General features: G+C 44.5%; 1 protein-coding gene across 1 annotated transcript in view; it reads right to left on the bottom strand.

The window, feature by feature from the left end:
* The window catches only part of VPS4B (vacuolar protein sorting 4 homolog B), a 43,151-nt gene that overhangs the window by 10,873 nt on the left and 13,794 nt on the right, over positions 1-18,484 (bottom strand). The window contains exons 4-9 of the mRNA XM_075921373.2: positions 13,510-13,577; positions 10,039-10,158; positions 9,802-9,958; positions 7,030-7,178; positions 6,771-6,852; positions 1,482-1,701 (exon numbers count right to left, since the gene is read on the bottom strand). Coding sequence (XP_075777488.2) covers positions 1,482-1,701; positions 6,771-6,852; positions 7,030-7,178; positions 9,802-9,958; positions 10,039-10,158; positions 13,510-13,577 — 796 coding nt within the window. The remainder of the gene's footprint in view (positions 1-1,481; positions 1,702-6,770; positions 6,853-7,029; positions 7,179-9,801; positions 9,959-10,038; positions 10,159-13,509; positions 13,578-18,484) is intronic.

Here is an 18,484-nt window from a genome sequence, read left to right as displayed (position 1 = left end):
ATTAATTTCCATCTAATAAAAGTGTTTCAGATTTGAACAAAGTCACTATCCTCTAAAGTGTGGTGGATCAAATACAAATTGAATTGCATCCCTTCATCATCTCAAGAAAAGACAGTTATCCTGCTTCTCCCAGAAAACAATGCTTTTAAAAGCAAACACATGATAAAGGAGATTTTATTTTTGCTAAAAGAAAAGAACATGTGCACTTGTGCAGAGAAGCATGTGTGTGTTTCTGGGAGATGTAATTTAACAACATTTGTAGCAGAAAAATAATTTACATGTGTTTCTAGATAACCTATGCTCTACTTTGAGTCCAAGGGTTTAGTAGTAGTAGTAGTAGTAGTAATAGTAGTAGTAGTAGTAGTATGTTTCTACCCTGAAAATGGATTATATAGAAAGAACAGCACTACCTTACTCAATAGCTCTGTTTCTAGTGTATATGCAGAGAGAGTTCAGCCTATACTGACAAAAAATAGTTTTGAAAGGCTTTTTAATGCTTTTTAGTATTGCACAGCCAAGCTAGGTGGGTAAAATGAACTCTATTCCATTTCATGCATCAACAGAATTAGTTATCAAGTCCTATGAAGCCAGAGTTGTTGCACAAATGTAATAGACCTAATTTGGGATGTAGGATTTGATAGCTGAGAGATGGAAAAAAACCTAGATGACTTTCAGCTCAAGCTGAACCTGCAAATCCAATAGTTAGAAACATCATTTTTAAATAGACCGTATTAAATATATAAATTCTTGCAAGTCATCACACATGGACTCACTCTCATGGCACAGTTTTAAAAGTCCTTTCATTGTACTACTGCATGGTAAGTGCTGAAACTGTAATCCACAAGATATTAGGTGCTATCAAAATAGTGAGATACAATCCCTGCTCAGAATGCTCCAGTGACACCATTAACTTAAAGTCAAAATATTTTTACCTGTATTTGTTACAGGTAACTCCGAAGATTATTAGAGTTTAAAGATGCAGAAAAAGCTTCTATTTTCCCCCAGTTTATTTACTCTGCAGATTTTTCAGAACTCATGTATTAGCAATTCCCTACTGTACAGGTTCTTACAGCATCAGGAAAATGCAAATATAAAAGCCTCTGCCAATTCTTGTGGAGCTCAGGGATGATATAATACTTGAAGCTAGTTACTTTTAACATGTTTTAAGTTGATGATATGAAATTGATGATTCCCTTTACATAGCAGTCAGAAGCAATTTGCCAGAGTCAGGAATTCAAGTTACTAACTCCTGGATCCCAGTCCCATGCTTAAGACCAGTTTTCTGAAACAGAGCCAAGATAAAAGCTCTTTATCCAGGAATGTACATTTTTTCATAGATTAAAAGCATGTGAAAATTCACATATAAGTAACATTAATGCACTATAAGGTAAAAGCTCAATTGCCAGAAATTCTAAAAGACTTGCGTTCTAGAAACTCAGAGTTGGAAACTCCACAACTTATTTTTTATTTTACATACTTACTTTTTTGAAGTGAGTGGCTGATTGCACTTTCCTAACAGGCTGCATCAGTGCATCACGTACAATGACGCTTATGTCAGCACCAGAATAGCCATCAGTTCTCTTTCCAAGCTCTCGATAGTCTGATTCTGTCAGGCTGTTTGGAGTGCTCCCAAGGTGAAGCTTAAACATAGCAGTCCTGCCATGGTCTTCAGGCAAAGGAATATAAATACGCTTCTCAAACCTTAATTAAAAAAAAAAGTCAGAAACACTGACTCTTGCAAGTACAGGCAGTACCCAGGTTACATACAAGATAGGGACTATAGGTTTGTTCTTAAGTTGAATTTCTATGTAAGTTGGAACTGGCTCCAGATTCAGCCGCTGCTGCTGAAACTGACCAGGGGCTGACTACAGGAAGCTGGAGGCAGAATTGCTCTGCCTCCAGCTTCCTGGAATCAGCCACTGATCAGTTTCAACAGCGGCTGAATCTCGAGCCTGGGACAGAACAGCTGGGCTGCCAGGTAGGTCCCTGCAGGACCAACCCGGCAGCAGCCCAGCTGCTCTACCCCAGGGTCCACAACAAAAGCCTGGTCTGCTGCGGGGGGGGGGGGGGGGGGGGGGCACTAGCTGCGCCCCCCCCCCCCCCCCAGCAGACCAGGGACACCCGGAGCAAAGCCAGGGAGGAGGCGCGGGACCCCGCCGCCGCTGCGGCTTTGCTCCCGGTGCCTCTGGTCTGCTAGGGACCGTCTCCAGCAGACCAGGGACACCGGGAGCAAAGCTGCAGCGGTGGTGGAGTTCCGCGCCTCTGAGGCTTTGCCAGAGCAAAGCCTCAGAGGCGCGGGACCCCTCCTCCTCCCTGGCTTTGCTCCAGGTGTCCCTGGTCTGCTGGAGACGGTCCCCAGCAGACCAGGGGCACCCGGAGCAGCTTTTCTCACCCCGGAGGTCGAGGTGGCGGGACCGCTGCGCTCTGGGCGGTCCCGCTGCCTGCGAGCTCCGGGGCGAGACAGCCCCGTTCGTAAGTGAGGATCCGACATAAGCCGGATCCGCGTAACTCAGGGACTGCCTGTACTCAATGCAAAGGAGTTTATGCAAACCAACAAATCGTGTAACAGAACTAGAAAGAATAAGGAAGCAATCTGAGTATTAGAGCTTGTGTGCATGTGAGAGAGAGAGAGAAGTGAGCGTGTGGAGCACTAGCACTGATATTATGAATCTGTTTACTTGCCACACATTAACTAGCTACATGAAACCTACTACCATGCATTAGAAGTTTCACAGTACGATTTATGCCTAAAAGAGCAGTACATCAAATTATATTATGTAACTTTTATGCTCTAGCTATACTGCAGATGTGACTCCCCTCCTCGTGTACACACATTTGCAGTAACTTTCACTGAGCTAGCTGACTACAGGTTGAACTTCTCTGATCTGGCAACATCTGTGGTCCAGCATGATTTTAGTAGCAAGATGTCCACTTATCATGGATGTGGCCGTTTCTTGTGGTCCCATAAAAATTGTTTACAATCACCAGTCCTGGTTCTCAGTGTTCTGTGCTGTTATTTAGCTCTAATTTACCCCATATGTCTTCTAAAAGCCCAGAAGTCTCAGAGGGTAGCCATGTTAGTCTTAACTTTAAAAAATGAGTAGTCCTGTAGCACCTTAGAGACTAACAAAAAATAAATATATAGTATTGAGCTTTCATGGACAAAACCCTCAGTAAGCAATGGAAATCATGGTAATGCTATTAGGGTATGTCTACACTACCCTCCTAGTTCGAACTAGGAGGGTAATGTATGCATACCGCACTTGCTAATGAAGCCCGGGATTTGAATTTCCCGGGCTTCATTAGCATAAGCGGGGAGCCGCCATTTTTAAATCCCCGCTGCTTCGAACCCCGTGTAGCGCGGCTACACGGGGCTCGAACTAGGTAGTTCGGACTAGGGTGCCTATTCCGAACTACCGGTACACCTCGTTTCACGAGGAGTACCGGTAGTTCGGAATAGGACCCTAGTCCGAACTACCTAGTTCGAGCCCCGTGTAGCCGCGCTACACGGGGTTCGAAGCAGCGGGGATTTAAAAATGGCGGCTCCCCGCTTATGCTAATGAAGCCCGGGAAATTCAAATCCCGGGCTTCATTAGCAAGTGCGGTATGCATACATTACCCCGCTAGTTCGAACTGTAGTGTAGACATACCCTTAGAGAGTACTGATCTCTTGGGGTTTAGTAAATTCTCCGGTTCGGCACCAGTCAGATCTCCAGGGTGCCGAACTACAGAGATTCAACCTATACATACAGCAGTGTAGCTATGGTAGCGTGGGTAGCAGCAGTGGAGGCACAGGCAGTTGGTGAGCTGTAGAGTTACATGCTGGCTTGCTGCATCCTAAATATCAATGAAGAGAAGCCCTTAGTTACACTCAAGAGAACTTTCTTCTTCTAGAAGAGCTTGAAGTCAAAAATCCCTTCAATATTTTTGAGATAGGGAGTGTCAAAACAGCTTTTTTGCTCAACTCACTGAAGCTGGGGTGAACAATTTGATGCCCCTTTATTAATGTCTCTATTTAAAATAGCTTTCTAAATGTAAGCAACTGAAATGTAACTTTAGGGTATGCTCGCTGTGACTCTGCTACAAATTTTACTACCTTAATCAAAATCAAGCCTTCCTTCCAATACGGTATTAATAGGAAAGTTTTAGAACTGCAATTCTCTCTGACAAGTACAAGAACTCTTATTCTTAGACTGCTGGGATTATTTCCCTAAACTGCAACAGAAGTGGCTCACTAAAATAACTCTAAATACTACAGACGTTGTTTTAACTGAAAGTATGGAAGGAAAGGCACAAAAAATTGAAGATCTAAAGATATCACTGTGCTGCCGCAGTGTACAATTTTCTTAATGTTTTTATAATAAGAGCTAAAGTGTTTCTATTTCCCATTGCAAAGTACAGCTGTTACAATGCAGGCCAATACAAAGAAATCACCATTAGGTTAGCATCACAGAACGCTGGAACCAGCTATTTCTGCACTATAAGGAAAGTGTTATTTTTGTAATTGGTTGTTGGTATGCCCACATAACTTGGTTACAAAAATCCATAATTCAAGCTGACACACAAAATCTGGCATGTGAGCCCAAAAAAGCCCTATTTATATATTCATGATGTTACAAAGACACATTTTGTTGCTGAAAAAAAGATATGTTTTATTGCATTTGTGAGACAGCTACTCAAACTTTACTGAACGCAGGTACCAAGTGCAAACAGGACATTCATAATGACACTAGCGGCACAGTGAAATGCACGCTGGAATGTCTTATTGTACAGAGAGCTGTGAAAAGGGACTAACTAAACACAGACAAGCTAAGGGGATCCACTCTGTACTACAGAAAAGAGTACAGAACCAGTTATAGCAAGAATTGTGTGAGGTTTGGTTTCTGGCAAGCAATAAAACATTTAGCTGCCTGAGTTTCTATCTGAGCATTAATCATATATGGATACAACTTAATATTAGTATTAATAGTTTTGTGCATATACAAAACTAGGAAAATAATTTATGTGAATAAATAATAGTGCTAGTGAGTGCTAAAAAGAAAAGCTTTATCCTTCAGGTTTATAGATACACACACACAGCTGATGAAACACTGACTACAGTGAACCCTCGTTTATCGCGGTAGATAGGTTCCAAACCCTACCGCGATAGCTGAAAATCCGCGAAGTAGGCTTTGAAAGCCTCGGGGGAAGCCGGCGGGGGGGGGGGCATCCCAGGCGCGCCTGGGCTGCTCCCCCGCCGGAGCCCCTCCGCGGCTTTGAAAGCCTCGGGGGAAGCCGGCGGGGGGGCATCCCAGGCGCGCCTGGGCTGCTCCCCCGCCGGAGCCCCTCCGCGGCTTTGAAAGCCTCGGGGGAAGCCGGCGGGGGGGGGCATCCCAGGCGCGCCTGGGCTGCTCCCCCGCCGGAGCCCCTCCGCGGCTTTCAAAGCCTCGGGGGAAGCCGGCGGGGGGGGGGGGGGGGCATCCCAGGCGCGCCTGGGCTGCTCCCCCGCCGGCTTCCCCGGAGGCTTTGAAAGCCGCGAAGTCGTGAATCCGCGATGGTCGAACCGCGAAGTAGTGAGGGCTCACTGTACACTGGAAAATTCAATCTATGATGACAGAACAGATAAAAACACAGTCAAAACTTCATATCCTGCAAGCAGATCTTCACGGGTGACAATGTGCTAGGTAGAACACCAATAAAATTCAGTGAGTGTTCCACATGGATCCAGTTGCAGGATGGGGTAAAAATTTTTGAAGAGGCACCTGACAGAAAATGGACTTAAAGAAGTTTACCATGGTTTTAAACATACATTTAAAAAAATAAAATATTTGTCATGCTTGTTAACACATTGTAGACAAAAGTCACTAGTTTTATTTTGCAAGTGAAAGATAAGTGATTAATTATTGGAAGATATTTTATTTGATGTCTAGTCATCTACACTTTGCAAGTACTGGTTAAAATATCTATTTAAATATTTGCATGCAAAGCCCAGTGTATTCTAATTTTTCAGTGCTGGAAAAGTTGCCATAAAATATTTGCTAGGGGGTAGATGGTGCAGCAAGCCCTTTACCATACTTATTGAAACCGGAAAATTAGCTTGTCTCTATTGAATCCACTTCAGCATAATTGACATTCTCTACTCAAGAAAGCCTCAGGACAAGGTGTTTTCAACTGAGGTCAACTCAGAACTCTGTAGGGGAAGAGAGATATGAAGGGGCAGAATCTTACCTGTCACTAGCACATGTGTTGGGGTCATGTGCTGAAGGCTACCATCAGGGTAACCCACTGGCAGAACTCAAAACAGTTGTTTTACATAGACTGTCTGTAGGCATGGCCCCTTGCAGCTCCCAATGGTTGTGGTTTGTCATTCTTGGTCTATGAGAGCTGCAGGAAGCAGTTCAGGCTGGGAATGGTGAACTGCCTGTGGACCGTGAATGCAAACAAAATTTCTCGTGGCCTGCCAGCAAATTAACCTGAGGGGCTGAGTGCCAAATGTTGCCAACCTCTGCACTGGTATATATTGCATGCAACCAACCACTGGCCTGACAGATTACTTAAAGTGACCACAGGACCCCTTGTTCACACATTCAGGATCTACTATAAAAGCACTAGATAGAGAGTTTTCCAGAATACTGATCCTTCATGTCTCCAATCAAGGTAGTTAAAGCTGGACAGTATTTCGGAACATTCACAGATTAAGTATGTAATCACCTAATCATTAGTGAGCTAACACTTTGTGCGGGATGTGAATCTGCATATTTTATAAGACAATACAAATTTCGTTATGTTACCTTCTTCTGATAGCAGAATCCAGAACCCATGGTATGTTTGTTGCTCCCAAAACCAAGATTCCTTCATTGTCTACACCAACTCCTACACCAGAAGAGGTAATATTTAATAAACGCTCCTTAAACAGTTTGAAATATAACGAAAGGTTAATCTTGTAAAATTACATATTATCTTCAGTGATCTTATCCAAGCTGTGTGTCAAACAAGCCAAAATGGATAATAATTGCTTTAACTAACTGTTCCTTAAGCCACTAATCTTACCTTGCATCTGAACTAGGAATTCGGTTTTAATTCGTCTAGCAGCCTCACTTTCATTTTCACTTCTTGATCCACACAGAGAATCTATTTCATCAATGAAGATAATAGAAGGTTTGTTTTCTCTTGCAAGCTGGAATAAGTTTTTCACTAATCTAGAAAAAATTAAGTTATATTCCATGAGAAAGCAGAATTGATATTATTTTACTGAGTTTCCACCAGGGTCAGGAATCAAGGTTCATAATCGTGATTTTAAGTAAGCAGTTAAGGCTCCTCAAAGAGACAAAGTTCTTTAGCTCTAAATGGTGCTTCACTCTAACCAAAATCATCTGACAATGCTGGAAGAAAATGAGAACTATACATTATAATGCTTCAGTCATTTTGCCCTTTACAAGCTAGTCAGAACCCATGAAAAAAGAGACTCATTTGCTGCTCCATTACACATTAGATGAAATCTAATCAACTCAAGAGACTCTGAAGGAGTAATCTATCCACATTTTAGCATGTGTGTGTGTGTGTGTCTACCCACAAGTCGGTCTGTCCATTTGCTCAAGAACTCTTCCTAAATAGTAAGAGTTAGGACCACCAAATTTGGTATGCAGCTTCCGCTTATCCTAATTTAAGGCAAGGTAAGGGTTTGGTTGTGCCAGGAAAATGGGATGAGCCTGGAATCTGACTGTTTTCTGTAACACAGAAAAGGAAAGGTCTAAGAGCAGGGACAGCTATGCTCTGCAATGACCACCGGGAGCAGCGAGTGCAGGAGACAGTTATACTGAAGAGCGACCACACGGTGGCTACACCAGGAAGAGAATAGCCAGCTGGGGCCAGAGCTCTCTATATTGCTGGCAACAGGTAAGTGCCCCCCATCCCAAACCTCTTCCTCACCTCCAGCGCTAGACAGAGGGAGGAGAGAGACTCCCACTGGCCAGCATCTCCAATCCCCCACTCCTGGAAATGCTTTTGGAGCTGGCCTGCTCCCTCCCCCCGAGGAGCTGCTGGGGCCAGGCTACACAGACCTGGCCCCGCCCCAAGGTGCTAGAGGGGGGACACTAGCTGCAGTGCCATCCTCGTCACCAATGGGCAGCCCCTCCAAACCTTCCAGTCCCCTGCCCTGAGCAGCCCTCCCCCTGCCCTGAGTCCTGCTCCCCCACCCTCTGCCCTTAATCCCCTCATCTCCTAACCCCTTTGCCTCCCCCCACTACCTGCCCTGAGTCCCCCAACCCCTGCCCTGACTCCGGCACCCCCCACAATGCCAGCTCCCTGCCTAAAAAGACCGAAGCTGCTGGCTAAGTCTTCTAGTACTGAATAATAACTTCTGCAAATACTGTTTATGGTAGCACATTTGTTCTCTTTACATGAAGGAAGTGACCAAAAGGATTGGTATGCCTGAGTTCTTACACATTTCCACATTTATTTGTCCAAGAAAAGCAACACCACCCTTGAATAATATAAAAGTCCTTTGCCAACAATTTGAAACAGGAGTCCTAGGGAAAACTCTGAAAAATGACTAAAAATGCTGGTGTCAGATATCAGGTTTGCATCTCAAATTTGTTCCAGTTACAAATGAAATAATGGTATTTCCTAATTGCAAAAAAAGTCAATCTAGGGGATTTTTATCTTTTCTGATTTTCCACTGGCACCAGTAACCCTGACTCCACTGATATGGATTATAGTTTAAAGTATCTAACATTTGAGCAATAAATGAAACTGACTTCTCTCAGATTTAACTTCCTCAGCATTGCTGGTGCAATAAACTAGTAAGTTCTTCCATCATCTATGAATTCGAGGAAAACAGTATGGTCAAGACCTACATTTCTTTTTTGTTTGTATTTAAATAGCTCTTCCTCAGTAAGCCCTTCAGGCTTTGTACTCCTTAAAGAAACAAAACCAGCCAATATTTACCATTTTTCTCCTTTGAAGGTCACTTCATTAATCTCCCTTTTTTTTTTTTTTAACAAAACTTGGAGAAAAATGATCCTCATATCGAAGGACCACATATAGTGAATTCTCTCTTCATTCACGGCTGTAGAAGTGTGTGTCAAGATTGATGTGGGGAAGAAATGAAGTTTCCTGTCCTTATGTGGTTTATTTTAATGAGACATACAATACAGTATGCCAAAGCTTCATTAAATGTTACGCAGGAACTCTGAATGGCAAGCTGCTCAAGCACCCTGGTTTTGAGAGTTTGCAGTCCCACTCTGTGGAGGGGGCCAGGGTGGGCACCCGTACTCTAATCAGGGCTCAGCCCTGCAGCATAGAGCTTGGAAACTCTCAGAGCCCTAGATCCATCCAGTGCTCGCTCTCAGGGATTTCTTGCTATTGAGCCAAGAGCCTGCAAGAGTCTTGGGGCATCTGGATCCCCAGGCTGAAGAGTCAGGCAGCCCACATGACAGGCTGTTCGGGAGCTAGAGGTCCCAGAATCTTCAGCAGCTTCTGCGTGAATTGGACAAGAATGATATATGTCAGCTTCACTCAAGAGCTGCCAGTGATCTCTCAGAAAATATTTCATTACAAAACCATGAAGTTTCAGCATTTCCAAAGCAAAATTTTTTGAATTCCCCATTGAAGGGAAATTTCAAAACAAATTTTTCAAAAACCTGAAATTCTGAGTTTTGGGTCAGGTCTAGTACTCAAACCACCTCTAGTTTTACCTACTTTTGAAAGCATCACGTCATTCTGCAAGAATGTGCAAAAAGAAAACAGTAGCAATTTACACTCTTGAATCTCAGCTGGTTCTGAAACACAGCAGTCTTAAAAATATTCAAATGAGCTACTTACTTTTCACTCTCTCCTAACCATTTTGAGACAAGATCAGAGGAGGATATTGAAAAGAATGTAGAGTTGTTAGCTTCTGTTGCCACAGCTTTTGCCAAGTAAGATTTTCCTGTTCCTGGAGGCCCAAACAGAAGAATTCCTCTCCATGGCGTTCTCTTTCCTAAGAGAAATGTTATTATCATTACATTACAGATATAGATCTCCCATTCTGTAATTATTAGTATATTAAATATATCTCACCTGTAAACAGATGAGGAAATTTAATGGGCAGTATCACTGCCTCTTTAAGTGCTTCTTTGGCCCCTTCAAGACCAGCGACATCACTCCACTTTACATTTGGTCGCTCCATAATAATGGCACCTATAAAGTAAGAAATCAGATGAACTAGGAAGATACCATTCCTTTACCTAGGTCAAAGAGCCATCTGCAGTCAAGAAGAAAAATTAATACCTTGGGCTCTTTAGTCACATATGAACAGCTGCTTGTCAATTCCAGCATGGCTTCCATGAACAGACTTCAGCACGTACAGATTTTAACAATGTTTAACCACTACAGGTTGGAACCTCCTTGGTCTGGCACCCTAGAAATCTGACCTGTCCCAGATGAGGGATTTTGCCGGACTTGGGTGGTCATTTTTGGCCTCCCTGCCACCGGCCCCACCAACCCTGGCCCAATCACTGCCCTCCCAGCTGGCTCCCTCCTCTCCCTGGTCCCACTGCCATGTCAGCCCCCACTGCTCTACTGGGCACTCCATCACCTTTGCGCAGTGGACTCATGCTGTTGTGCCCAGCTCCTCTGCTGTGCCAGGCAGCCCCGCTGCCTCTGTTTGCCAGGTTCCCACTGCTGCTTCAGGTAGCCCTGCTGCCTGTGTGCACACCAGGCTCTCACTACAGCACCCGGCGGCCCAACTGCCTTCGCACACTGAGCGCCACACTGTGCAGCCCCCGTAGCCTTTGCACCGGGCTCCCGCTGCCCTGCCAGGAAGCCCCGGTACCCTGCAGCTTGCAGGGCTCCCTGACGCTAGCCCTCCACTGGGATTCTCTGGTCCTGGAACATCTGTGCTTGACCACAGACGTTGCTGAACCAGAGAGTCCCAGTTAAGAGAGTTTCAACTTGTATACTTTAGCAGAGTTACATTTCTGTTGTGACCAATTAGATTTAGACAATGCTTGAGACAGCAAGCGTGAGTTTCCGAGAGGTAGAATACTGTTCTTTATCATTTAGTTGCAGATCTTAAGAGTCTCTAGTGGGCAGGCCTTATGGGGAGCAGTATGGTTGAAGGAACAGAGAACTTAACTGGGACTCCAAAGACATAGATTTTGTTCCTGGCTGAGCCATTGGTCTACCAGGAGATTATGGTCAAATAATTTTACCACTCTGGAACTCAGTGTTCTCATCAGTAAGTCAGGAATAACGCCTCTTTTATAACTCGTGTTGGGGTCTATTTGTGAGAGCTAAGTAGGGTCCTTGCCTAAACTAGGAAAAAAATATTTTTTTCTTCTCTCAGGGTGCGTCTACACAGCAGGGCTAAAGTTGAATTAAGCTATGCAACTTGAGCTATATCAATTACATAGCTGAAGTAGAAATAGTTTAATTCCGCTTTTGGCACTGTCTACACAGCAGAAAGTAGTCTTCCTTTGACTTCCCTTACTCCTCATTAAGTTACTATGAGTTGGAATAAGAAGTCCTCCAGCTCAACATTATTTTGAAATAAAAGCTTGTAGTGTAGACATGCTCTTGTTATTTCAGAATAATGTCAAATGGGCTCTGATAATCACTTGTGGCAGGACCTCTGCTAGTTGATAGCAGATCCGTATGCAAGAGGTGATCCAGTTGGAAATCCTCTCTTCTGTCTGGTGGTGTACAGGTCTAGCTAGGAAATTCCTCACCTCTGGAAGAGTACACGGACCACCTCAGGGTAGAGCAATCACTCATGGCGAGAGAAAATTCCCTGATGAGGTGATCAGCTAGGATATTTTTGACACTGTGGAGAGGCCTCTAAGATGGATGTCATGGCCGATGAAGAAATCTGAGAGGTGGAGGGCCTCCCTGCAGAGGGCTGAGGAGCATGCTCCCCGCGCCTGTGGATGTAAAACATTAAGGCTATATTGTCTGTTAGGACTCTTACTGTCCTGCCTGCCAGTTGGGGCAGGAAGATCCCATATGCTAAGCAGACTGCTGAGTTTTTACATTTCTGTGTAGTGTCATCTCCTCCTGGGAGCACATACCTTGGGTCTGAAGACCACCGGGGTACACCCCCCAGCTGAGGTTGCAGGTGTCAGACACCACTCGTTGGAGGGTGCCGGGTTGTCTAATGGGACTCTGCCTAGAACATTCTCAGTCCTCGTCCATCACCACAGCCAAGTAAGCACTGCTGAGGGGATGGTGACTATCTTTTTGAAGTGGTCCCTGGACTGGGAGTAGGCTGAGGCCAGTCACTGCAGAGCCTGAGGGGAAATTTGGAGACCTTTATGATGAGAGGTCTTGGAACCTCTCCTAGGGCAGGAAAGCACAAGCACAAACAGAATCCAGCACTGCCCTTAAGAATTCTATCCTTTGCAGCAGGGTGAGCATTTTCTGCATTCTGATTTTTCTGTATTCACGAGCAGGTCAAGGGATCTGCAAATGGAAAGGAGCATCTCGACTTCCCTCTGGATCTTGGACATGGAGTGACTCTTAATGAGCCAGTAATTAAGGTATGAGTGTATCTGCATCCCTCTGTGCTCAGGTAAGCAACAATCACTGCTGTGCACATGGTGAACACCCGTGGTCCTATCACCAAGCTGAACAGGAGGACCACAAACTGATAGCAGCTGGGACCCACCGTAAAGCACAGAAAGCGCCTGTGTCCAGGAAAAATTGCTAAATGGAAATAAGTATCCTTCAAATTGAGGATGTCATACCAGTTTCCCATATCCAAGGAACGGATGATGAAGTCAGGGAGACCATGCAGAATTTCAATTTCTGCAGATAACTGTTGAAACTCCGCAGGTCCAGGACAGACCCCAGCCCACCTTTGGGATCAACATATAATGGGAATAAAATCCCTTCTTCTAATACCCTGGTGGAACTCTCTCTGCTGCACCCATCTGAAGCAACCCCTCCTGCAAGAGGAGGGTCTCGTGAGATAGGTCCCTAAAGCGGGACAGGAAAAGGAGATGTAGACAAACTCCAGGGTGTACCCGTTGTTCCTTCTAATTTTTATAACCTTAGTCTCTAGGTACTAATGATAAAACAACAAATATTCATTTGGCCTCAAGGAACTTTTCCCTCTTTGGATCAGCGTTCTTGCCTCATAATTAAATAAGTCACATGTCAGAGTGGAGATGATGTAGACAAAAATTATGATACACAATTTTTTTAAAACAAACTATGCCAAAGATTAGTTTATGATGAAGGCCCCAAGGGTTGTCAGGTGTTCAGTTTTCAACCTAACACCCTGTCAAAAAAGGGACCTGCCTCAGCCCTGTGAAAATGAGATAATTGGAGAGAATGGGGGAGAACAAGCAACAAGAGAGGGTGGCAGATGCAGTGAGCAGCGGAGGATGTTGAAGAAAAGTGTTTGATTTTATTTGGCCAGAAGGTTGGCAAGCCCAAAAAATATTCTGTGGCAAGTTAATCCATCGCTCTGCTGTATTTTAAAAAGGCAATTTTAATGTGTTGGTTAAGAACTCACTTGATAAAATTATTATTTTTTAGTGTCAGAATTACCTTGAAGTTGATTTTGTAGTTTCTTTTTTTCAGGATTATCAGACTCTCCTTCCCCATCACTATCAGTCCTAATTAAAAAACAAGTAATAAAATATTCAAGACACCTGTCTTACATACTGAGGCAAACAATTTTATAAATGAAAACTAGTCTACCTCACTTTTTCTATCATTCTGGTAGAGATATAGGTAAAACACGCTACATAAAAGTTTGAGAAGTAAGGGAAACTCAAACAAGGAAGGGGAAGAGGAGAAGAGGAGGATACATTTTGGCCAAACAAAAAACAAAACTTTTCCCCTTGTAGTTTTTTTGACATTTACAATGAAATTCTATAGTTACTCTAAGGGCCCTACAGCCCTGTGGAATGAGGTTATTTCATTTCAAAAATCATGTACCAAAAATATAAAGCCAAATAGTATCATGCTCAGTTTCATATAAAATGTTATTCCTTAAAATATTTTGACAACTCTAATGAAGTACATTTTAAATAAGTTTCCCTATAGAGTTTCTAATGTTTCCACGATTTTTGGAAAATACTTATGGCCTAAATTCCACCTCTTCTATTTTTAATTAGATTTACTATAGGTACAGTTGTCTTTTTTTCCATTGTAGGCAGATCTAAGCAATCCTCTATATGTTTGGAGCAGCAACTGGAGTTATTGGTCAGATCCAACTAGTGTTGTGTAAAAAACCTAAGAGTGACATAAGGGAAATCCCTGGTTGCTGAAAAGCCAGCATTGAGGACATACCATATGCACAATTCTAGACATCCTAAGTGGGTGGAACCTGGCACAGCTCAGAGCTTTCACAAAACTAAAAAATCCCAAATCAACTGTTGCTCAGTTGATCAGCACTATAGCTAGAAACAGTTCTGGCATGTGTGTATTAAGAATGTCAGAAAAAAAATTATATTCACTGAAAAAGGAAACTACAAAGCCGTGCAAATAAACTGTGTGCAATATAGTCATAGTAAACAAAGTGATCACTACTTCTAATCTATCAGTCCTCATCCTCAAAGGAAACACACACACAATACTCTCAAAAGGTGAACAAGGAAGCTTAAATTCATAACACTGCTAGACATTGAAGAGATCTCTATGACTCAAAGGCCCTTCTCTTTCTCACTTCAACAGAAGTTAGCTCAATAGGGTATCACCTCACCCCCGTCTCTCTTTCAAACAGTTTAATAACTGACCACAGTGTCAGTACATGGGAGAAGTGACAGTAATTGATTTACACTTGCTATATTGCAATGTCAAAACTGAATTCAGTTACCAGTGAGTCAAGTACAACTTTAAGCCCTTTCTACAAATCTACTACAAGCCATAAATGAGGGCAATTTTTCTGCAAATTAATTAAATTTTACTGCAGCTTTAAGTTTCAATGAAGAAATAAAATTCTAGGTATCAATGTAATTATCTAGATGTTCAATGAATACTGTTGCCAGTATCAAAAGTTCAGTGAACAGAAAAATGATTAACTGGTGCAATGGATTGGAGCTTTAACTTCTGGAGCACATGCTCAAAGTTGGCCCATGGTATCAGTGTTTTAAAGCTAATCATTGGTATTCTGAAGATCTAGGCCACGTCTACACTACAAGATTAGATCAAATTTATTAAGGTAGAGGTCTCACCACCCAATTTTGTTAATTTGAAGGTGTGTGTCCTCACTTTGCAAGAAAATTCAATGCTGTTCAAAGTAGGTTGAGGTAGCACATCCCCAGTTGAGAGGCCACTGTCAACTTTGAGAGTGATGTATTGTGGGAAGTAGGGATGTTAAAGACTATGGGTTCTGAGGAAATGCCACGCTGGAGCTCGGGATCATCTGGGGAGTCGCCAGATGTCCCCGCTCCACATGCTGCACAACTGATCCCAGAATCAGTGTGCGGCGCTGCTCCTTTGAAAGCCGAGGCGGGAGTCCCCAGCATGTCAAAGCGCCAGTGCAGCATGGAACCCAGGGTCAGTGGGGGACTCTGAGTCCCCCACTAACCGCAGGCTCCATGCTGTGCTTCCCACTGGCCCTGGGCTGCACACGGAGTTCCACGATCCTCCTGTGAAATGTACAAGAGCCCCCATAGGTTCCTCCTTTGTACATTTCAAAGGAGGAATATAGAAGTGCCTATCGACTAGTCGATGGAAATTCCATCAAGTACTGGACTAGTCAATTAACTGCTAGTTCACATCCTTAGCGGGAAGCTATACCACAGTGCTTGTGCACCCTTTGCATTCTGAGTAAGCTCTCGGATGCGGGGACCAAAACCCTGCAAATGGTAGTTTTGGGTACACATCATCAGATTAACATAATGCACTCATCTACTCAAACCACCCACTTTACTGTAACAGCAATCATTCTTTTCGTGCCTTTTTTTTACCTGCCTACCTGCGTAGACACCATAGCAGCAGGAGTGTGGAGCTTGCTGCATGTCAGATCATTTTCACAAGGATGCTAACCATTGTTCACCTTATGTCAGTGCACAGAGTGTAACAATGGCCCACAGGAATGAGGACGAATCACAGGAGGCCATGAACATGCTCCTATACAAAGCACTTGAGTTGACCAACTTGCAAATGACGCTGAGTGTTTGATCCTTTGTAAATAGTGAAACGCTGGTTCTGGTGCAGTCAAACCAGCACAGACCGTTGGGACTGCATTGTGAAATGGGTATGCATGATCAGCAGTGGCTGCAAAACTTTCGTATGCACAAGACCACTTCAATGGATGTTTGTAAATTGCTTTCCCCCGCTCTGACGTGCAAGAATACCCAATTGAGACCCTCTCCAAGAGCAGAGAAGCACATGGCAATTGCTATCTGAAAGCTTGCAATGCCAGATTGATTCCCAATTGACTGGTAACTATCTTCATGGGAAAATCTACAGTGTGGGCTGTTGTAATTCAAGTGGCCAAGGCCTGCCAGCTGCAGAGGGTAGTGACTCTTGGAAATGTGGAGGACATAGTAAAGGGCTTTGCCGAGCTGTTGTCCCCCCACTACAGTGGGAAGACAGGCTGAATGCACATCCCCATCTTGGCACTGGATCATCTTGCCAAGGAGTTCATAAACCTCACAGAACTTCTCGATGGTGCTGCAGGCGCTGGTGGATCACAATAGACGTTTCACTGACATCAACGTGGGATGGCTGAGAAAGGTGCGTGACATGCGCTTCTTTAGGAACTTCTGTCCACATTCTAGGGCCCCTCGGAGAGGAGTCTATGGACCCTGGCACTGAAGGAATGTTGCTCCACAAGGGCTGGGGGGGGGGATGGGGGGGGGGGAAACCTATGCAGAAACACGTCCTGGGAAGCTGCTATGCAATCCATCACATCCATCTTGGACCACATCAGTCTCTTCTGGTTTTTCAGTTCCTGATTCCTACACACTCTCTTGTCCTCACATTCAGCACACATCTCCTCCATAAGCGTGCTCCTCCATTCCCCTAATTACTCCGTGTCCAAGCAGGCAGATTGCATCCGCTCCTTGAACATTTCATCCCTTGCCTGTTTTCACCTGTGGATTTGCTGGTGGAGTGCACCGCAAGCTCCCGGCTGTTCCTGCTGTAACAAAAAGTGAAGGGCAGACTTTTTAGGAGATACATTGTAGAGTGTAAAACCAAATCTTTTAGCATAGAGTGAAGGCCTCTCCAAAGACAATGAGAATGTGTCTGTGCCAGGCCAGAGTTATATTTTTACGCAGCCACTATGCAGCAGGTACGCAACAAAGTTCTTAAGGGAGCTTAAGTTCAGTTGGGTATTCTGTTTGTTGGCAAGTATGATAAAGGACATGTAGGGCACGTTCCTGTAGGCAGGAGGAGGAACAGGGCACGGTTTTCCTGGCCGGGGGATGATGGCTCATGCGACTGCCCTCTGTGTCCAGCACACCCCACTTCCTGGGAGAGTGCTACTTTCCCAACCTACAGGAAGGCCAGATGCTGAAGCCATGCTTCACTGGGGATGACAAATGGAGGTTAGCAACTAATAGCTTCCCCTCCTTTATCCGGGTTGCCATACAAGATTTCAGTCTTCTCTGACACACACGGAGTGATATGGAGCCGATGCTGACAATGTGGCCAGAAACCTGGGCCTTATGCTACAGTTCTTTGTGCTGCAATGATGCCAGACTACTTACTGCTGGCTTGGCATGGAAAGGTGTCCAAATGTGGAGGATGGAATAAGGCAGCCCTCCCCAGAAACCTTGTGAGAAGGATGAAAGAGCTCCTCTAAGAGTGTCAGAGATGAGCAGGGAGGATTCCCGCTCCATCTCCAGACACATTGACAAGCTGTTCTGGGCCCTCTTCACTGAGCAGGCACAGAGAATGCCATCACCTCACACCTGTTTGTACCAAGATAAAAAAAATGTGAACTCACCAGAAGTGCCCTCCCTGGGATCAATGCCTGACTGAGATGTCCTGGGAGGAGGGAACTGTCTCCAATGTGATGAAAAGCTCTTGTCTCTTGATGAAATCAGTTGCCCCAGTCGCCTGCTGACTATCTCCCCCACTTCTTCATCTATGCTTTCCTCCATGCTGCTGACCTAGCCAGCTGGATTGTCTTGAGAGGAATCCAAGATCCAACTTGGGAAAATGATTGTGTGCTCCTCCCCTCCCCCACCCCCGCAGGCTCGCATGCAGCTGGTCGTAGAAGCGGCATGTTTATGGCGATGCGCCATACTGTCCATTTGCCTCCTCTGCCTTTTGGTTAGACTGCATCAGCTCCTTTGAGAGCAGCACTTCTGGGTGTCTCTTTCATAGCCTTTCTCCAGCATGCCCTTTGCAATCTTGCCATAAATGTCTGTGTTTCTTTTGCTGGTTCGTAGCTCCGTACGAATAGATTCTTCTCTACACACACACCAAGGAGAGCCATGATCTCCTGCACTCACCCTGCTGGTGTTCATCTGCAAACCTGAACACTGGAGCCCATGGAGCTCACAGAACTTGAAGTCCTGGCCAGGTGTATTTCTTACTCAGAGTTGGCTGCCCATGCTGC

This window comes from Pelodiscus sinensis, chromosome 2 (assembly GCF_052426305.1).
Source record: "Pelodiscus sinensis isolate ZL-2025 chromosome 2, ASM5242630v1, whole genome shotgun sequence".
Taxonomy (NCBI): Eukaryota; Metazoa; Chordata; order Testudines; family Trionychidae; genus Pelodiscus; species Pelodiscus sinensis.
The sequence above is the reverse complement of the archived record's forward strand: the minus strand, read 5'-3'. Positions and strand labels throughout refer to the sequence as shown.